The 20688-nt window shown below is 45.0% G+C and overlaps 1 protein-coding gene across 9 annotated transcripts in view; it reads left to right on the plus strand.

Moving 5' to 3' along the window:
- The window catches only part of DAAM2 (dishevelled associated activator of morphogenesis 2), a 221097-nt gene extending 202400 nt beyond the window's left edge, over window positions 1-18697 (plus strand). For all 9 annotated transcript variants that reach the window (XM_075412807.1, XM_075412816.1, XM_075412808.1 and 6 more), the window contains 3 exons: window positions 2033-2164; window positions 10334-10504; window positions 12473-18697. In XM_075412807.1, coding sequence (XP_075268922.1) covers window positions 2033-2164; window positions 10334-10504; window positions 12473-12688 — 519 coding nt within the window. In that variant the 3' untranslated portion in view covers window positions 12689-18697. The remainder of the gene's footprint in view (window positions 1-2032; window positions 2165-10333; window positions 10505-12472) is intronic.
- Window positions 18698-20688: the final 1991 nt, after the last annotated feature.

Consider the following 20688-nt stretch of genomic DNA (forward strand, 5'->3'; position numbering starts at 1 on the left):
AGCCCAGCCCACTGGGGCAATGCTAGCTTCTGCTGTTGTGATGTTATGTGTAGTATAGACCATTTCTGGAAGACACAGAGGAGTTTTTTATTCTCTGGTGTCATCTTGGGCTGATTACATAGTCGTCTTGGTTACTTGTGTGGCTTTTTTGTTTTGGAAGAATTATTCTGCAGGGAAGGACTGAATTTCAAACTTAGGGCAGACCACCTAATCTTAATTTTACCTTGAAAAACATTGCTCTCCAGTAACAGTCCCAGATGCCATAGCTTTCAACAGTGAGTAAGATGACAGAACTATTATATTCACCTGCTTGGGGCTGGGGTGGGGAAGGAGCGAGTAGAGCAACTTTCAGCTAAAATTAGCTTAAAAATTAGAATGAGAAAGAGTGAAAGCTGGAAAAAATATGTGTAATAAAAATATGCATAATTCTTAGAAGTGACATTTCCTGTACTTTCAAGGTCCAATTCAAAGTGATTGTAACGTAGAGACAATTCATTGCAAAGTGATGTAAATGAGTAGTGCTCCCAGGACCGTCCCTTGTGATGTGTTAGGAAAACCAGTGGAGAAGAGGATGTAATATAAAGCAGGGGAAGTAGCACTTCTTTAATGTGGACTTTTCTCTGGCCATCTGCTCATTGTTTTTCCTGCTCCTTTTCTGCCTTGTGGTCTTTCCTTATAGTGGTTACATTCTCCTTCCAACTCATGTCAGACCAGAAGATATATCACATCTGATTTTAGATTGTTGATGGCCAAAGTAATTCTTTGCATTCAGCAGTACTGTAGAGCAAATCCCAAGGAGTTTCTCAGCATAGATGCTTATAAACCTACCCATTTGGCTCTGTGAACCAGTGTTTTGATGACCAGTAACACAGAGCACCGAACATGCATGTAGCTGGAGTAGTAGCCAGCACATTCTTTTTTTTTTTCCAAAGGGAACAGAGGGTCAGATTGCAACTTGACCTGCTGTTTCATGCTGCTTTTCCTACAGAGAAAGTAAGACTTTATCATTCCCACTGATTATTCAGCTGAGAATAAAGATGAGGCCCAGATTACGACTTGTTTGTCCCCATGAGACTGTCAACAGCACATAAGCCAAGCACAGGCATGGGAGACTGCCAGTCTTGCTAGAACTCTGAGCTCTGCAGCTCTTGTCATGCCACAATCATGGTGAAGAGAGTAAGGGAGGAGATAGCATGGGTAATCTTGGCTTAAAACTGAAACACTTGAGCCAGAAAGAATTAATCTCACAATATATTTTTTTCTTTCTGTAGGTAGCAGACAAATAGAGCTTAATTTCCTATGGTTTTATGTCTTTTTTTTTTCCCTCACAGATCTTCTTATCATAATAGCCCCAGTTTATAACTTTGTGACTCTTATGACATCTAAGCTGAGGCTTACTGGTTAGCTGGGTGCTAGCAAATGTTGCACCTGACATCTGTCTGCTTGTTCTTCAGTGAGAGAACCAATTCTGATGCCTTTTTGCTGCCCAGCTAGTGCTTTTGATAGAGCTAAAGGGGAGATCCAGAGCTAGGAACTGTATAGATCATTCACACATGTACGCAGTTGCCCAAGTATACAGTGTTTTCAGTAACCATGGGAAGAGAAGATGGAGGGAAACTCACTATTAAAAATTCAAATTCACTTGTTGCACAATTCAAGTTCTCTATTATTTGTCAGTTTGCATCAGAAGAAAAAATTGCAGCATTTCATGTGCTTGATAGTTAAATTATAAAGTTGCTTTAGAAATTCAACATGTTGATAGCTTTCTTGAGAGTGTTTGTTGTTTGAGGACAAAGGGAACCGTAACTAAGACCTTCCTTTATCCCACCTTAACCTTCCCTCTCATGCTTAAATGGCAAAACCTTTGACTTAGTGAGAAAGGGGTTTCTGAGTTACAGCTCCGGATGAATGCATGAGGAGTGGGAGCAGAGCATGCTCTGCACGGAGTGAAATAGATGGGCTTCCCTGCTCCCTTCCTTGTCGGTGAAGAATCTTGCATGCTTGCCTGCTTATATCTCTTCTTGTCTTTCAGGAACTGGATTATCAGAAGAGACGCATGCGGGAATCGGGGGACAGGTTCGTTCCCGTCATGAGCGATTTCATCACTGTGGCCAGTTTCAGCTTCTCAGAGTTAGAAGACCTTCTCAACGAGGCTAGAGACAAGGTAAGAATACCTTTTGAAATGTTCAGGGTTTCATTGGCTCAGTCAAAAGTCTGAATCAAAGTGGAAGCAGCTATTTCAGATGCTGGGACTGTCGTGAAAACTATAATAGACACTGGAAGTGGTTTAGACTGAAGTTTCTTGTTTTTTCTAATCTGGTCTGTAGCCATTTAGGATATTTTTTAGGATTAAAAGAAGGTTCAAAACTCTTGCTCACTTCTTGCTAATCTTCCTTAACATTATCCATGTGTGGCATAGAATTGTGATGGCAATGTCTGTACTAGGGTACCACAGTGTGCCGTGGTGTTGAAGGGACTGTCTTTTCAGCAATCTCTCAAAAAGAGGTCCTTTGGTGATTAGCGATAGTGACCTCATAGTTTTTACCTTCTGCTTCTGACTTCATCCCACTCCACTCACTTAGCGAAGGACATTTGTGCTTCATTTCTTTCCTTTAAAAATGCACCTCTGGGTACTTTGGTAACCCTGAATACCTGATCTTTTCCACTTATGCTTCTCTGTTACTTCTTGTATTTCATTGCCAGGATAGAAATCCCAAACATGCATGGTTTGTCTGACGTTCTTGGATCCTTCTTACGCAGCCAGCACCATGTGCATGTTACTCGTCGGGTGCTGCTGTGATTGTTTTATCCTTTCACTGTCTGCATCTCCATTACTAGATTTGTAGAACTAAGGAGGTGCTTGTTCTTTGCTGATGATTGGAGTCTGGCACTAATCCCTCTGTCTCTCAGCTGAAGGAGGAAGAATTTATATGAAAAGATCATAAGCATATGAAAATGTTTACAGAAGAGCAAGTTCTAAAGTAAACGATATGTAATGGCAAATCTGCCCTTGTTGGCTGGCATGTTAAAAGTGCTTGGCTTTATGAAGCAAATGCATTATTTCTTTTGGATTGAATTGTTTCCACCGCTGGTGTCAGTCCTTGTAGCCTTAAGGGACCTGTTGTGTTATTAGTGAAACCTGTGCCGTTGGATTGGTAGGCCTTAGATTTTGAAGGACAGGCAAAATCCAGTCTGAACAGTAAGACTCCTCACTCATCCAGTCGCTCTGCAGTAATGTCGTTACGTGATTCAAAAGCATTTCCTTGCGCTGGAGGTAATGTTGGTAATACTGACTTGCAAGCCGCACACACCTTGAGCTACTGGCTGCCGGCTAGAGCTAGCTGCTCTGGCAAATGCCAGTGGGGCAGCAGCTATTACAGCACTCTGAAGGCAAATCTGGGCAGTCTCACACTTCGCAGTGTTCTAAGGATATTTTGTGCAGAATAATTTGCCTAATTTTTTCATTGTTGTCATGTTGCTTGAGAAGATTCAAACAGCTTCCAACAGAATAATGTTAAACACCGCACTGCCTTTATAATCACAAAAAAAATATTTTACATTTTATGCCTCTGCTAAATTTGCTGAGAAAAGCTAAATTTTGTGTGATTTGGGGACTCCTGTTCTATGACTGGGTAAATTTTTCAAATTTGTTATACTTAGGCACACACTTGTCGAAGTGAACTCACTCTGTCCTTGGCTTAGACTGCTCACTTTTGGTTTGGTGTTATAGATGGTGATGGTTCTTTCTTTTGGCACGCTAGGACAGAAGCCCAAAACAGATTCTTTGCAAGGTCAGTCAGGGGTTAAAAACCACCAAGTGGTACATTTCCAGCACAGCACTGCAGCTTTTCTTGATGGGACATTTGCTGGAAAAATGCCATTCTTTTGCTTTAAGAATAACCAGAGAATCTCCCTACAGACGGACCAATATGTCTGGAAGTTGTTGCACGCTTTTTTAGGCTTTTTTAGCCAACATAAAGCACTTGACATAAAGAGATGTTTTATTTTAATGACTATAACATGCTTAGGAAACGTTTTTCTACCTTCCCCTCACACAGCCTTACTATGTTTGAACACATCCCATTCCAACTTCTGCTCAACCGGTGGCTTTGGTTCTTCCACTGGCAAAAAGCTGCTTTTGGACTCCTAAAAGGGAACTGTCTGTCCTTACCAATGCTGAGCTATTTCATGTTTGCCTCATATTATTTTTCCCTTCTCTTCTTCCTCTTTTTCCTCTTTTTTCTTCAAAAAAAAAAAAGAAAAAGAAAATGAAAAGGAAAAAGAAAGCTGGAAATTTTCAACAAACCAGATGTGCTTTGCAAAGCCCATAACATCTTCCAACCTCAATGGGCTCTCTGTGTTTGTTGAGTCACAAGGTTTTTTTCTTACCATGGAAACCTACTATAACTAGCCAATTAAAGGAAGAGAGGAACTAAGACATCTGATTATCCTGTTCTTTTTTTCATTTCTCAAAGCAAAGCAAATTGAAAAAAAGGTAGTGGGAGAGGGAGGACTTTTAAAAATATCCTAATGAGCCCAGGAAGAATTGGTCTGGTTCACAGATTTATTAATAATAATGAGGCCCTAGTTTTAACAGCTGGAGCTGGATATCCTTCTAAATATAGATGTGGCTAATTGATTGGCATGAGTTAATCAGAGCCATGTTTCCTCAGCTGGGATTTAAAACAATACAAATTATCTTTGCAAACCTGGGAAGTTTTTTATTTTTTTAAATGTCTTCAGTATTAGCAAAAGTAATTTCTGTATTCCTTTAAGCTGTGGAAACAATCCATTATCAAAGTGTGGTGCTGACCTTCTCTGTAGAGGATATTTTTCACAATCACATGCAGTACTTTTTTTTGCCTTTTTGCTTAAACAGGACCATTTACAGTTAGTGGCCGTGGGGAGGAAGTGAGCTTTTAAATTTAAAGGGCCAGGCTGTCAGATGCAGGCATCCATGTTTTCAGAGGAAGCCTTGTAACTGTACTTATCTTCATACAGTAAACAGATGGCTTGGTTAAGAACTGATTGAAAACTTTGACCGGTTCTTTAAACAGGCTCCCTAGCACAGCTGGTTCTTGTTCTTTCTGTGTTTTTCTCACTTTCAGTACCACTTTATAAGGAAATATATAGATTAGATCAAGGGATAATGTTTTCTGCCATTTCCCATAAACTGGAAGGTGGGGGCAGGAGAAAGTTAAATTCTGCCCTGGAATCCTTCACCAGTTTTACATATTTGAACAGATGAAAAATTGGTTTTTTTTACATCAGAAAGAACAAAATGGGATTGAATGTTGTTTGTGAAAATTTTTCCCTGTGTTTGCTGTGGGGAAGCAATGAAAACGTCCAGGCAGAGGAATAGTGACCTCCCATGATATGAATTTTATTTTCCTACTTGAAAAAGGTGACATTTGCCCTATATGAAGGTTTACAACATACTTAAATGCTGACAGGTATGAATTTAGATCACTAGACTGCTTCATAACTGTTCTACTATGTGTTTGGTTTATAACAAACTTGTTTTTAAAATGTTTTGGATCTTCCCAGAAGTACAAAGTCTGCTTAGTCAGGTATTGCCATTCCTATGATGAGTGTCAAACTTAAACCTCTCTACAGAGTCACAAAGGAGGCCACTGCCTGGGCAAGGCTGATGAGGCGAGTAGGAAAATATCCATCCCCAGTCTTTCTCATGAGAGCTCCTCTCAGACACAGTGTTTATCATCATGGCGAAAGGAGTTCAGACTCTGCACGTGCATTTAATAAGCTTAGCATATCTAGTAACTGTTTAGCAGAACAGCAAGGCAGTGAAAGCCAAAATCCATTGAAGAAAATAGTCTTTAACAGCAGCACGCTGTGAAGCACACAGCCATGCTGTAGTCCAAGTGCCACTTACAGGCTGTGCACTTCAGTCATTCATGCTGGGGGACCAGTATTTTCTGTCAGCCACTGGGGCTAATGGCTAAGGAGCGGATCAGGACGGAGATGGAGGAAGTCAAGACAAGGTGTGTTACAACGGGCATGAGCGGGCACCACAGCCTGCTATCAGAAACAGCCATTTGGTAAATAAATTACATAGCTGCTGTACAGTAACTTAGAACCGCAGATGCTTCAGGACAGGTTTGCATCTAACATACTAGAAATGTTTACAGCACCTGTATCTCAATTTTGGGGCTGCCAGGATTACTGTCAAACTCCTGGGAGAATCCTGTAAGACCATTTAGGTGCAAGGAGATCTGGGCCCAGCCCTGCCTGAAATTGGTCTGGCTCCTTCCATTGACTGATCTCAATCTGTCCCGTAAAGAGAACAGGCGTTTATTTGAACTGCCTCGGTATAGGGTTGGAGTCTTCATAACAGCAAACTCAAGATCACTTCTCTGGGGAAGACACTTCACATTGCACGGCTACATGGTATAATTCATTGGTGCATATGCTCCTCCCACAATAGCAGGCAGTACAGACAGCAGGAAATTTTTATCATGGCTGTTTTTACTCCTCCTCACAGAGCCCCATTCCTGCCATTTCCAGAGCTCTTCTGCCACTGTTTAACATTTCGTTGGCAAGAACAGCAGAGAGTGTGTGTGCTGCTGTCCCGCTTTCCGTCTCCTTGCTAAAACGGCTTTTTAAAATAAACAACTGTCTAAACGATTTGCTTTGGCAAGAGGATGAATTCAGTGGAAAGTTTGGCAGAGGAAGCAGAGCTGGCACTGAGCTTGTGGACCTGTTATATCATGGAGCTTGGGGGCCCTTATGGTGTGGAAATGATTTTTTTAATGAAAAAAAGAGATACCATCCTGTATTACAGTGGAAAACCTGCTGAAACACAGTTTTCCATCTTGCTTTTGCCCATGTCATCTGTCCCCAAATGACTTCTAGAACAGGCAAGCTTCAGCCCTTGTTCCGTGATACCACAGCACGTCACAAAATTCTGGCCCGTGTTTTGCGTGCATGAGGACTTAGCTACAGATTTCACAGTTGTGCACGTGAGCAGGTACTGTTTGGCAGGGAATCTGCCCATGGAGCAGTCGAGTGATTTGTACAGGGTGACACGAATCCTGCAGCGGAGAGCAGAAGAGAGGGCTGGGGTCCAGAGCACCCCGCTCTGCGCCGTGCTGCCTCTTACGCCCCGAGCGAGGCAGGCAGGAGCCTGAGCTTCGTGCCGGGGCTGGGGAGGCTGTCTCCAGCAGCTCGCTGCCCCTCGTCCCGGCACCGGCGCTTTGAAAAAACACACATGACTGCAGAACCATGGCTACGGGGAAATAGAAGTAATAAAAACAGAGGGGTCTGTTGCAGTTTAAGCAGTGAGAAGACAGCGTGGCTCGCTTTACAATAGTGCGTTGAATTAATGTAGTGCCCTACAGATGTGAACAACTGATTTTTTGCCGTTTCCTATATCAGATTAGTGGGGCAATATTTTCTGTTCTGTAACAAATGGAGAAAGGAAGGCTCACAGAGGGAGCGTGAGTTTCCTAAGCCACATCATGGGCAGAGTTGGCAGCAGTGGCTGGATCTCCTGACTTGACTTAGTCTGCTCAGTCAGCTTTTTTCCAGAGGGGGTAGAGAAAGGAGGAAAATGTTTACTTCAGTGAACTTCAGATTTCTCTTTTGTAGTTGTTTTGGTATATCTAGCTCACAGATTTTTGCTTTTCATCTTTCACTGCTTTACAGTACTTGATTGTGACCCACTAAGCCATGTTACAGGGTACCACAGACGAGCTGTTCTCAGGATTTGTCCTCCTCGCTGCTGCTTATGCCACAACACCTTATACTCATGAGTGTCTCTGGAAGGCTTCCAGGCTGCTGGGTCTTTCCAGCACAGCAACACTGTTCCTTCTCTGAGTGGCAGTGGGGACGCACTGCCAAAATTCCCTCTGCCAGTGTGACAAGAACTAGCTGGTGCTGGTAGTCGGGTGACAGGCCATGTGCAGGACATTTGCAGACAACACCACCCTCTAATGGAGACTTCCATGCATGTAGCATCCAAAAGCCCCAGGCAAGGACCCTCTGCTTTTCAACCCCCAGCCTCCCTGAAAGTCTAGGAAACCCTACGGGCATTCATGGGCTCCAACTGGCTGGGTTCCTGCGTACCCCTGCGTACCCCCTCGCTCACCTTCCCTGTGCACCGGAGGAACACAGGGGATGCAGGCATCACTAGGTACAACAGCCATCTCCCGCGGGCTGCCCCTGGACTTCAGGCTTCACAGGAGATGAGCAAGCCTTCCTTCTAGCTGGTAGCTCTAGTCACTGCTCTTAATTTGTGCCTTATTTTCAATTTTCACAGCAGTTAACCACAATTTAAGTGGGAACAGATTCCAGGTAGCACATCTCCTGTGAGCAATGAGCTTTAGGCATTCTGTGTGTTCAAGCAGCAGTGGCAATGCGTGTGCTGAAGTCTTTCTGTAGCTTCTCTGTGTAACTGGCATGCTGGAGAAGGCAAGGCAAGAAATATAGCACCTGGAAATGCATTTCTCGCTCTGCGGTGCTGACAGTCCATTTTCTTCTGCTGAAGAGCTGGTGCTGGTCAGTGTGGATTACTGTGACTCTGCTGCACTTTCCTAATGTTCAAGCAGACTATGCATACATTATATACAGAGAGGTGTGGGGAGAGGGAGTAGGTGTACATACGTGTGTGTGTATGTGTCTTCAGAGGTTTCGGAGAAAAGCAGTTAAAACAGAGAAGTAATCATTTGCTGTTTCCATACTCTGAAGTCGCCCCATGACTTTGTGCTGTAGTGCTTCCTTCAACTCCTGCCATGTTTGGTAGCTCAAAGCAACTTGCATTTCTTCCAACAATTTTTTTTTTTTTTTTGTTTCAGATACTTTGGGCTTCTTTGTTTGTTTCTGGCTGAGAACACAGCCTTTTTAAAGAAAAAAGAAGCTATTGCTTCAAAGTGCTTTTGTGGGCCTGGCAGGGAAAGCAGAGGAGGGGAGATGCTGAACCTCTCAGGCTGTGCCAGGAGGAAGTTGCTTTCCTTGGAGATTTGTTCCCCCTGCAGTTGACTGGGAGACATTGTTTATGCTTTACCTGGTACAGGGCCAGAGGGGTTTATAAGACCTGCTTCAAAACTCATTTTGTCCTTGGGCTCGGAGCCTGAACTGTTCTTACTGTCTTTTCCATTCTGCAAGAGCACCCATCTAAGGGAAGGGAAGCTGGGCTGTGTTAGCATGAGCTGAATACACACTGCAGAGTGTTTGAAGGCAGTCCATTGCCTGGGAGAGTTGGAGTTTAGTTTGGTCAAGTTGAGGTTTGTAAGGATGCTCTGCTGGTCAGTGGTGGTGTGCTAAAGTGCAAGCAGGGAATGCCAGGGATCTGTGCGTCAGGGCGCTAGCGCTGCCAGGAGCGCGTTGCCGGGGCTGCCTGGTACGGTGCAGAGGTTTGTGAGAGGAGGTGGCTGGACAATGATACGGCTTCTGGCTGTGTACGCTTACATCAGACTTAGAGGACACGTGTGTACATGCTGTTGACAGGCTATATGTGCGTACATTTGAGTGTGTTCTGGTGAGCACAGAGGCATGTTTGTGAGTGTGAGAGAGCAAAAAGAGTACAACTACTGCAGGACTGATGTCCAAGAGCCAGGGGTTGCTGTGAATTTACCGTCTCCCGATCAGAACTTCCCTGTGACTGAAGTCCTGCCAGTTGGCTGCCTCCACATGTGTCCTGCAGCCTCAACATTTGCCTTCTAAAATAAAAGCCACTTGTGATGTCTTCACTCTCTTTTAAGTCTGCCTGGGAGCTCTGGCTGCTTTCCTTGCCCCTTGCTCATGCCATGTCTGCCCATAATCACCTCTCTCCCAGGCAACACCCTGACCTGGAGGATTCCAGAGTGATGGATGACACAGCAAAAGGCTCCTGAGAGGACAGACTGTAACATTATTGCAAAAAACCTCTCTGATTCCAGCCATTTAAAAAGTGGATTTGAGGGGAAGGTGGAAGGGGAAAGGATGGGCTAAAACTATTTGTTCTCGCAGCTCACTCACTGCCTTCTGTGCCCCTGCTGTCCCATAGCTGCAGCGAAGAAGTGATCAGATGGTTGTCCTCTGAAATTACTCCACCACCCTCAGGCACTGAAGGCAGGGGTTTTTTTTTGTAGAAGTGGAGAGCTAGTGCTCTCCAGAACCTCTGCCCCATGTTGCCCAGAGGATATCCAGGAGAGCAGATTCTTCAGGGACAGAGGCACCTGCCTTAAGGAGAGGCGCTTCTGTTCCTGGGGAGTAGCTTCTGCTCTTGCCACATGAATGCTCAGAGGGTATTGAATTTCACTCATAAGCTTTCCTCACTTTCTTCACCAAACTGCCTGCCTAATTATTGCTCTTGTGTTTTCTGCCCCCTTGACAGTATGCCAAGGCACTGAAGCATTTTGGAGAGAGCGAGGGCAAGATGCAGCCAGATGAATTTTTTGGCATCTTCGACACTTTCTTACAGTCATTTGCAGAGGCCAAGCAAGATCTGGAGAATATGAGGAAGAAAAAGGAAGAAGAGGAGCGCAGGGCACGCATGGAGGCCATGGTGAGGAGCTGGGCACGGGAAAGGTGTTTCCTTCCATTGCCTTTTCATTTCTAGAGAGAAAGGTTTAGAGAGCCAATTTCAATATTCATGTCCTGTCACCATTTTATGTCCTTCTCCCTGCCACCTCTCTTTGGCATCATTCTCTTCACAAATGATGATATTTTTCCTGCTGGTTGTCCTGTCAGCTCTCAAGGGCATACTGTTTGGCTCCTAAATTGCACTCTTTCAGATTCAGATACCAAATCTAGCCCTGCCTGCTCTGCCCTGGCACTTTGCAGCATGGTGCTGCCCCTGCCCAGTGCCAGACTATTCTGCTTTTGGGACGCAGGCTCTGTGCAAAAGCTCTGGGAACCAGATCTTCCTTGGTCCTGCCAGCTGGTCAGCTTCCACTCAGACTCCATCACCACCTGCAGTGTACCTGTTGCCTGACAGCGTACCGTGACACAGCGAGTGGCCTGGCACCTGCTGCAGCCCCCACTGGCAGTACTTCTCTCTGGCCAGCATTAATGCCTTGATTACTGGGGCTGTGTCTGGCCTTGACGTTGATGAGACAGCTTTTGTATCATTGATTTTGCTGCTGGAAGACAGATGTGTGTGTTCCCAGGGGTTTGTGTGAACTAGTCTCCCCGTCTAGCCTCAGCCTCTCCTGAGGCTTGAGAATGGCTCAGCAGCCTGCTGTCTTCTTCCCCCCTGCCACTGCCATGGCCCCAGGCCTCGCTGTGGGGAGTTGATGCTTTAAATGTTTGCTGTGCCAAAAGCAGCGGTTGGTGCCTTTCAGAAAAGGAGAGAGGTAAAATGCTCGGGTGCCAGCAGCCTTACTGTTGGACACAGGGATAAAATGCTGGGATTTAGGCTCAAGTTTCCTCTCAGCCAGCCTGGGAAGTGCAGGAGCCCGTTGTTAAAGCTCTAGGAAGGTTTTGTAGGCCTATTGCACCATAAGAGAAGTTGCAGTTTGCTTATGGAAAGAGTCGTGCTGCAACGTGGGCCAGTGTGCAGAGCAAGTGATCTTCTTCCTGACAGCTGCATCCATCCCTTGCCATTTCCACTCGTCTTGGAGCTGAGCAGGGTCGGGGATAACTGAGCTCCCTGGAGCTACCCTAGGGAGACTGAGGGCATAACGTTGACAGGTGGACCTATCCAATGATCTGTAAAATCAGCAGTTCTGTCTCACCGCTCTTTGTGTTTATAACCAGTTTCTCTTTCCAGAGTCGAGGCAACATGCCTTCCTCTTCCCACCACTGCAACACGCTGCCTCCATCCAAACATGAGCTGTTTGGTGGAAACAGTTTCTGTTGATGTCTTGATATCTCACACAGTTGTCATTCTCCAGTGTGTTTAGCTTGTGGCTTTCTGGGGTTTTTGCTTTCTTCTTTTCCTCCTTCTGCAGGATTGCAGCCTTTCTGCCTGTCAATTTAGCTAGCTATGCCCCAAGTGCAAAGCTGTTTGTGACTATAATAATGACTGTGGTTTGTATAGACACATCCAAACTAACTTTAAGCTCACTAGGTTAGGTACTGCTAGTATGGTAAGTGCTGCCACACCAAGGTCGCTGCAAGCCTGGTCCCATAAGCTGGGTAATTACCTGTGCCAGCATCACCTGTAGGCTGTCATTTGGCACAGCTACTTTGCTGGCACGATCCTATTGTCAAATCAGTGCAAAACGGCAGCAGCGTAGACAGATGTCAGGTGTCCTCTTTGCTCCAGGGTGGTAGTACTTTGTGAGGCAAACGTATGATGCTACTCACTCCTCATCTCTCCTGCTCTCTGCTTGCCTGTGCAGAAGGGAAGCCCAGAGTGGTCGCCTGTTAACTCTTGGCACAGATGATGGCCTTGTGGATAAGCTCATGCTCTCTTTTTTTTTTTTTTTCCCTAAACTGTACTGACGCATCTTTGCTGCTTCTTGGCAGTGTACCTCGTGATCTGGCATCTTGGTTAGTTAATCCTAAAGCTCTGTGTCTTTCTCCACAGCTAAAAGAGCAGAGGGAAAAAGAGAGGCGGCAAAAGAAGGCAAAAGCTGGAAACATCTCTGAAGAGAGTGGGGAGTTTGATGACCTGGTATCAGCATTAAGGTCGGGTGAAGTCTTTGATAAAGACTTATCCAAGCTCAAGCGTAACCGCAAGCGTTCAGGGAACCAAGGCTTAGAGACAAGCCGGGAGCGGGTGGTGACAAAGCTAAATTATTAACTACAAAAGGAAGAAAAATCATCAACCAAAAGAAGGTGATGAAAAAGTGCAAAACAAGGAAGACGAATGTGTGCGATGGCGCCTTGCTGACAGCTGCCCTAAAGGATTTCTTTGGTCTGTGGCTAGAGACGTTACCTTTCCATGATCGTCTCTCCTCCCATCCCTTCTCTGTGCTCCTAATTTGAAACATTATAAAAGTGCCTCTGTGGGAGCCAGCAGGGCCTGTGACTGGGCCATGCAGAGCTGACAGATTTGCTTCTGGGAGTTTATTGTGTCATCAAAGGCCTCATGGTGATGATAGAAAGTACTGGGGCCTTGCAGACTGCCTCACAGCTGGAGAAAGATAATTTTCTGTGTGCCAAAGCAAAAACTAGTTATGATCTCCATCTTGCTGATAATAAGCAAGACTAATTTCACAGCAGCTTTGTAAACACCTATCGCTTCTCCAAGATCTAGGCTGGCCTTCTGGGTCTTGTCAAGATGTGGTCCTCGAGGTTTCCAGTTCCCGCCCAGAACTGGATTTTATAAGCCATTAATTAGCACCTGAAAAATGCTTTTTATCTCATGTCCTGAGGTATTTTTGTGCGGCCTACACTGACCTAAGCAAGTGATACTCAGAAGGAAGCATCAGGTTCTGGAACAAATTGAAATTCAAGAATCAGGATCAACATAAAATACTTCACAAAAGTCTTTTGGATTCTGCTTTTCTAGAAGGAGATTTCTGGAGTTTGTTGGTGGTTGAGCCTCGAAGCTATGAAATATGTGTTCTAGGAAAGAAGCTCTGGCTGTTTTTTTTTTTTTTAAAACTAAGTCACTACCAGGCTGGCATTACAAGTAGAGGACTGTGGAGCCTGTTGTCATTGCTGGAGGGTGGGAGGGAAAGAGCAGAACGTTTCTTACCTGTTTGCGCAAGATTTCCTAGTGAAGCCCAATGGAAGTCAGGAGCTCCCTAGTATCATCTACAGGTCGCAAGTAGCAAAAAGCAAATGGGATCACTGGCTTCAAGAAATGAGATTTCTTTTCCACTTGATGCCAGCTGTGATTGCTGTTGGAATGAACTGGTCTTTCTGTCTAACAGGCTGACCTTCACTGCACACACCCCACACCTACCTACCTAGGGGAATCATGTAACTCAGTAAGATGTGAAGGTGTTGAAGGAGAGCCTTGGAGCCCACAGCCTTTTTCATTTTGAAGGGATCACTTGGGATGAACCAACGGAGGGTCCCATGATGAAAACTGAGAATTTTTCCAGGAGGACACAGAATTGTGTATGCCGAGAAGGCTTTGGAAATGAGTTGATTCAGAAGAAATTAAAAAAAAAATTGTATTTAAGGTACGAAGTACACAACGAAAAAGCAAACAACTCCAAGAAGAGGCCTGAATTCTGTGTGTCTTCATGGCTCTAGGAAAGGGATGGGATTGTGTGGGCTGTGACGGGCCTTTTTTTTTTTTTGATCTTGTCTTCCTTTTTTATTATCTTCCTTGGAGAAGAAAAAGAGTAAAAGAAAGAAATGGTGAGGGATTATTCCTCCTAGACAAGAAGAAAAGAGAGAACATTTGAGAAGAGGGACCCACCATCTACAAACTATGCATCAATAGTCAACAGCACAAAAAGTCAAGGAATCCCAGGGAAGTGAAGAGAGCTCTATTTGTCACTTTAATAATTTGGTTTGATTTTTCTCTGAATGTCACTTAACCTTTGGCTCTGCACCGAGCCTGCAGAATAGAGCTTCCTTTGCCGTGCACACTGCCTGATCAGTATTACACACTACCGATAATGGAGAAGCAAACTGTGGTGGTTTTCTGAACACTTTGAGAGTAAAATAGTTATGTAAACTATGGGAAGAAGCAAAAAAGTGAGAATTGTTAAACTCTAATGTTTCACTGTTCACTGAATTTTGAGTCTCCCACCCCAGTATTTTCCTATTTACAACATTCCAGACTGCCGCGCCTCTGTATAATACTCATCGTAAAGAGCTGGTATCTTACAAGAGCTGGGTGCATTCTCCTCCCTTACTATCCCGCTCCCCTCCTGGGATTAGCTATTAACAGCAATGCCCATTGCAGTGGACACAAGCACCTTGTAGAACAAAGACTGTATTTCATAACGGTTTTTGAAAGTTTAAGAAAAACTCTCACTTTTTTAAGCATTTTTATTTTAAATTACAAAATTAATTTTTAGAAATATCTCTTGTAAATTATATTAACAAGCTACTTGCTGCTCCCTGAAGTAGACATGCTATGTCCCACTCCTGTTTGTTTGTCTTGTTTTAAAGCATGCCATATAACCTATGCCATGTAAGCCATTTGAGAGGTGGTAATATGTGCCAAATTGGTATACGGTGGAGATTAGATTTGAGTAATCCCTGAATTCCAAAGACGATGCTTTTAGGGATTAGAACATTGTAGTTTTTTTTCCCCTCTGTTCTCCCTGGGCTTAGGACTCACTCAGAAATTCAGGTGTAGTGCCAAGGTCAGCCCTGGTGCAAGATGATCTGACTCGTGGCTCTGTCCAATTTACGGCTGCTTGCTTGCTCCCCAGGTACTTGTTTGATAAGACAGACTGTCAGTGTGGTAGTGCTGTCAGAGAAGAAACACCTCAGGACAAACCCCTTGAATATAAATACAGCATTCCCCCTGCCCTGGTATTTGTCAAACCAGCTTTGTGCTGTGCTTTTTGAAACTGAAGTCACTTTGCCAGGCCACAAATGTAGCAGAAGCAGAGAGTGATAAGCCCTCTGTCCATTTGTGTACACAGTTCAACCCTGATTTAAAGAGATCTTATATGATGGTACACGGTACTCTGGCTATGCTCATTAGAGAGCTGCTGTGGTTTTGCCACCTCCTTGACTCATACACAAATAATAAGAGATTGTGCAACTCCTATAAATCAGCTGTGGGATACTTACTGGGACTGATAGAAAGCTTGGAGTCGTGCCTCTGACTCACTGCAGCTCAACTTTCTCAGCACTCCGGTGCCCCAAAATCTTGTTTTGAATCTGTGATGGTGGCTGAAGGCTTTGATCAGCATGCTGGGCAATCCCCCATGGCTCTGATCCATGGTGAATGTTCGTAAAGAGGGTTTTGGAAAAGTTCAGTTATGCACTGAGGCAAGCAGTGATTTCACAGAAGTGGTGACAAGTGGAGAGGCCCGTTAATAGATCTGCTGTATGAGATGAGGCTGACCACACAGAAGATAAGCAAAAAAGTTGGCTCTGCTCTAGGGCCTGGTGTCAGATTCTTGCTGATGCCAAGTTTGTCCTTGTTTGTCATCTCTTGGGTACTGCATGTATGCTCTGTTCTTCATCAGCAGTTGTGGTAGAGCTGCTGAGCGCTGGAAGAGAAAGGAAAATCTTATTCCTTGTTCTCTAGTGCTAGCAGAGCCTGAGCGGGTACAGCAAGCAGTCATGAGGTATAACACTGAGGCATAACCTCTTGATCGCAGTGAGAGCTGGAGAAGAGCTAGGGTCTGCTGTTGTCCTTGCACCTGTGCCTAGCACCAACATTTTAAGTGAAATCACTCTGTCTTTGGGAATAAGTAGAGGAGGAAGAGATGGGAGAAAGGAGGGTGTAATCGAGGGCTTGTTCTGCTTCCTGCAGAAACGTAGTCATTGCTAACTTTATGATGAAGTTCTTCACACCTAGAACAGGAGGTACTTTCTCACTCTCCAGACCTTGTCCCTAGAGGTCTAGCGCTCACTCGCTTACCTCTGTGTCTCTGTGTTGTTCTTAAGCAGGTTGTGTTAGGATGACCCCAGAAGAGACTGAAGAACTCTCTCCCTCTCCCACTCCCTTTGATCTGGGTCACTCTTTTCAGTTGGTCATAAGTCTCTGGAAATGGTACAAGGTAAAATGACTTCAAGGCATCAAGGCCCTTCCGTGCCCCGCAGCACAGCTATTGTCCGGGCATTGGTTCCCTGCAAGAGCAGATGTAGGACTGGTGTTCAGGGCTGAGAGACTCCCCTCTAGGGAGACGACCTGGGCATCCTTCAGAAGCATTTCTGTAATGTGTTCACAGTGTCTGAGGAAGGGAAAAGAATTGCGAGGGGCTCTGGTGGGAGACTATGGGGCGGGTGTTTCCGTAATGGTCAGCCCCATTGGCTGAATCTTTCCTCATCTTTAGGAAAGCTCATGCCCTCAGCTGGGTTGCATGGGAGAAGTTCGAGTCAGGAGTTTCCATGAGGGAAAAGGAGATCAGTTGTACAGTTGATGATGTACATGATATATGCAGTTTCGTTTCTGGGTTGGTTGTTTTGGGGTTTTTTGTTTGTTTGTTTATTTGGGGGTTAAATGATTTTTTTTAAAAAAATGTTTTAGGAATCTCTAAGGGGAACCTGTAAATCTGACACCTCTATTTATTTTGCCTTATTTTAGTTTGCTGTGTTTGTATGTATACACTGCGTTACTGCAAAGACTATTGAGACCGTGCCAGGGCATTACACCAGCTAGACAGCTGGCTTGGCTATTGTGCAGCAAGCTGAGCTAGGAAAAGGGATGCGTGCAAGCAGTCTTGGTGTGGGACGGGAAGGAAGAAAAAACGTTCCTTTTGCTTTTGTCATAATCACTCTGGTCCTGGGAAAGCAAAGCATGGGTTTTAAAGCATGTGGTAAACCGATGCAGGTTGGTAATTTTAGAGCACTTTCTATAAGACCTGTTTATTTCTGATCACGAATCACAGTGGGAAGATTGAGAAGAGTTAAGCTGCACAGTTGCTTGCTGAAACTTCACCCTTCCACACAAATTCTGGCCATAATGCCAGAGAAGTTTGTGTAGATGGGCAAAAGTGGTTCATGCCTTATAACTTCTCACCAGTCAACACGCTGGTGGGACAAACTGGGACAGTTCTCCTTCCTCAGAGCTAATATTGCTTCCTATCTTCAAGACTAAGGAAGCAGAATGTCCTCTAATTCCCCTCTCTCCTCCTTCATCCCACCTCCCCGGATTTATCCGGGATAAACAAAATCTTTTACTGGTTGGTTTTCTACCCGTGGAGTCTCTAGCAATCACCAGGTGTTTGGCCATGGCTCCTTGGCTTCTGTACTTGACACAGGACATTTCTGGTTGCCTACCCTCCAAACAGGTAGCCTCCATTGGCTACCTTAGCTTATGTTATGAAAGTTGAAGAGGTCAACCTGAGTAACACAATCTGGCCACTGAAAATACAGAATTTATGTATGTGTGTGTGTGTATATATATATATATATATATAAAAGCTATCTACTACTCTAAGTAGTAGTTTTGATGACCAGAATCCCCTGAAGTTGGCCAGATTTTGCTCACTGTGCCTGCTGAGAAGGTTGCCATTAGTCCAGCATGGTGTTTTGGCACCTCGTTTCAGGAGGGAGTCAGGATTCTTAACAGATCTTCCAAACCAGAGTCTGCTGTTACTGGTGATAATGTAGAATAGATCCAGTGCAACTGATACGAATTGCTCTGGGTTTGTATCAGCAGAATTCAAAGCAGCATCTGGATCAACACTTCCTTTTAGGCAGTTTTGGCTGTTTACAAGATGTTCCACAGAGCTCATGAAGGGCTTGGTCCTTTCAGCTGTCCCCCACTAGGAGCTCTCACCCAAGTGATCTAGAAAAACCTCTGTGAGAAGCCATTTCCCTCCTTCCCGCTTGCCCTGAAACAGGCTCTTTAAAAACCTTTGCTGTTTTTAGGAGAATTGCGAGGGGATGTCAGGTACCTGAGCCACTCTGGGCTCAACACCTCCCTCCAAACCATCCCTGTCTTCAGCCATTCTCCTCCCCTGCAAGCCTGCTCAGCTCGAAACTTGCAGATCACTTTGAGAGGTGGCCCTGCCCGCCAAGCTAGAAAGTAGAGTGCTGCTTACTGAAGTGGGAGGTTGTGTGCTGCTGTAATGCCTTGGCGTATCCTCATTTCTTAGTCAGTTTAAGACTATAAGTGAATTAAATGTACAAATCCTGTAGTGTCCTTTTTATCTGTATCTTTTTGTAAGAATATACTGTAATACTAAAAAGCAAAAAAAAATTAAAGATATATTGCCCCCACTGCATCTCGGTACATTTCTTTGTAGTTGTGTTTTCTGTGCATTTTGCTGGAAAGTCTTAGAGGTGAGTTGGAGTCTGGGTGCACTCTTTTGCTAAGCTCTGGGTCTTTCTCTTTGGCCAAGAGCATGCAGCTCTTTAGGTGACACAGTCACTGCAGAGCTGGTGACAAACTTCGCAGGTTGTTCTGAGGGAACAAGCGACATGGTGGAGCACAAGCACATCCTCTCCACACCTTGGTAAAGAGCTAATCAGGAAGCCACAAGGTTACCATGTCAAACGGTCCTCTTAAAAAAAAAAACGTGTCAAGCACTCTTTCCTTGCTCTTTCAGAACAAGGTAGGGAACACAGGACTTCACTTAAAGGGGAAAAAAAATGAAGACAGTCCTGCTATCTCAGAGTCATAATCCACGTCTGGACAGAACTAGTCCAAGAGAGGAAGGGAGTGCGGGGCTGTGGCACTGGCCGTAAGCTCCCTGACCAAACCGAGCAACGTCCTGAGAGCAAGAGCCTGGCTCAGAGGAGGAGGGGGCAGAAGAAGATTACTTCAAAGGAAGGAGTTAAATAAGGCCAGCTGAAAAGAAGCCAGGAAAGCCAACATCAGGAGTGGAGCCTCCAGGGATGTGGGAGGGGAGAGAAGCTTTGACACAGAACAGCAGGGCGAGCAGGAGGCACACAACGGCTCGGGCTAATTTGTGGCTGAATCGAGGGGCATGCTGAGGAATTCCTTGGAGCTCAGGGGCACAACCTTGTTTTCATCTTCGACGCAATGTGTGCAGCACATGGATGTCCCTGTCTCTGTTAACAGAAATAGCCTGCTAACAAAATTCATCCTTAAGCCACAACTTTTATGTTCATCTTCCGCCCATCAAAGGGCAACGTTTTAACCGTGAGCTCCTGAGAAGCTCATGCCTAGCTTCGAGTGGGAGCTTTGCTGGCTGTGTAGCACTTTCCTGCAGTACCTGAGCTCCCAGGGACCCCAAACAAAGCTCCAGCTGTTGGTTCTGGCTCTCAGGTGCGAAGGGCCGTGGCAACAAGCAAAAGCAATCAGGGGAAAACTGCTTACACAGACTGGGGACCAGCAGGCAGCAGATGGGAGTTTTGACTGCTTGGTGTACGTTTGTTAAAAGGGCTTTTAGTTTTTCAGTTTTGATCTGTTTGGTTCAGACTTGGCTATGAGCCTGGCTACAAGGTGCTTGCTTTAGAGATGCAAGGGCAGAGACAAAGGGATGTTTGTGAAATCCATGCAGCACATCGGTGGCAGAGGCAGGATGAAAATGCAGGGGCATCCCTGCCTTCTCTAGCAGCTGGGTTTTAGTAGGGCAGGCCAAACCATTGCTTTTCCTTTTGCTAGAGGCAAAACCCAGTGGCATTTGAATTCTGTCTGCTTTGAACAGCCAGAGAGGTATCCTGCCAGAATCCTAGCAAGAAGATTTTTCTTTCTTCAATGTTTTGACCGGGGTTGGAACACGCAGCGAGGGGCTGGTGTTCTGCCCTGCCAGATGGGTCCAGCACAGAAGCCTCCTTCTGTCTTCCTGTTTGACATCTTCCCCACGGTCACGGAACTCCCTGCCCTTGTTATCACTGCACAGAAACAAGGTAAGTGCCTCGAGGCTTTTTCTGAGTAAAACTAGCATAGAGGTTTAGCTGGCTTGAATGACTGGGAGTGAGGAGGAAGGTAAGGGGAGCTCTTTGCTCTTGCTGGGAAGGGCTGAGGAGTTGTTACTCATTGGTTACCCTTTCTTTAACCTTTGGCTTCTGTTTAAACAAAGATGACTTTTACCTCTGCCATAGCAGACATGGAGCTTTCTGGGAGAAATCTGTTTGGCCCTTGGGGAACAGAATTCCACTGCTAGAAGAAAAAAGAAAAATTAAAGGCTTTTTTTTTCCCCCCCTCAAAGACCAAAACTTTCATTTTCAATGTTGTTGTGCTAGATTTTGGTTTTTTGTTTCATATTTCCGTAGGTAATGGACTTCTTGCTGTTTTCT

This window comes from Opisthocomus hoazin, chromosome 2, assembly GCF_030867145.1.
Source record: "Opisthocomus hoazin isolate bOpiHoa1 chromosome 2, bOpiHoa1.hap1, whole genome shotgun sequence".
NCBI lineage: Eukaryota > Metazoa > Chordata > Aves > Opisthocomiformes > Opisthocomidae > Opisthocomus > Opisthocomus hoazin.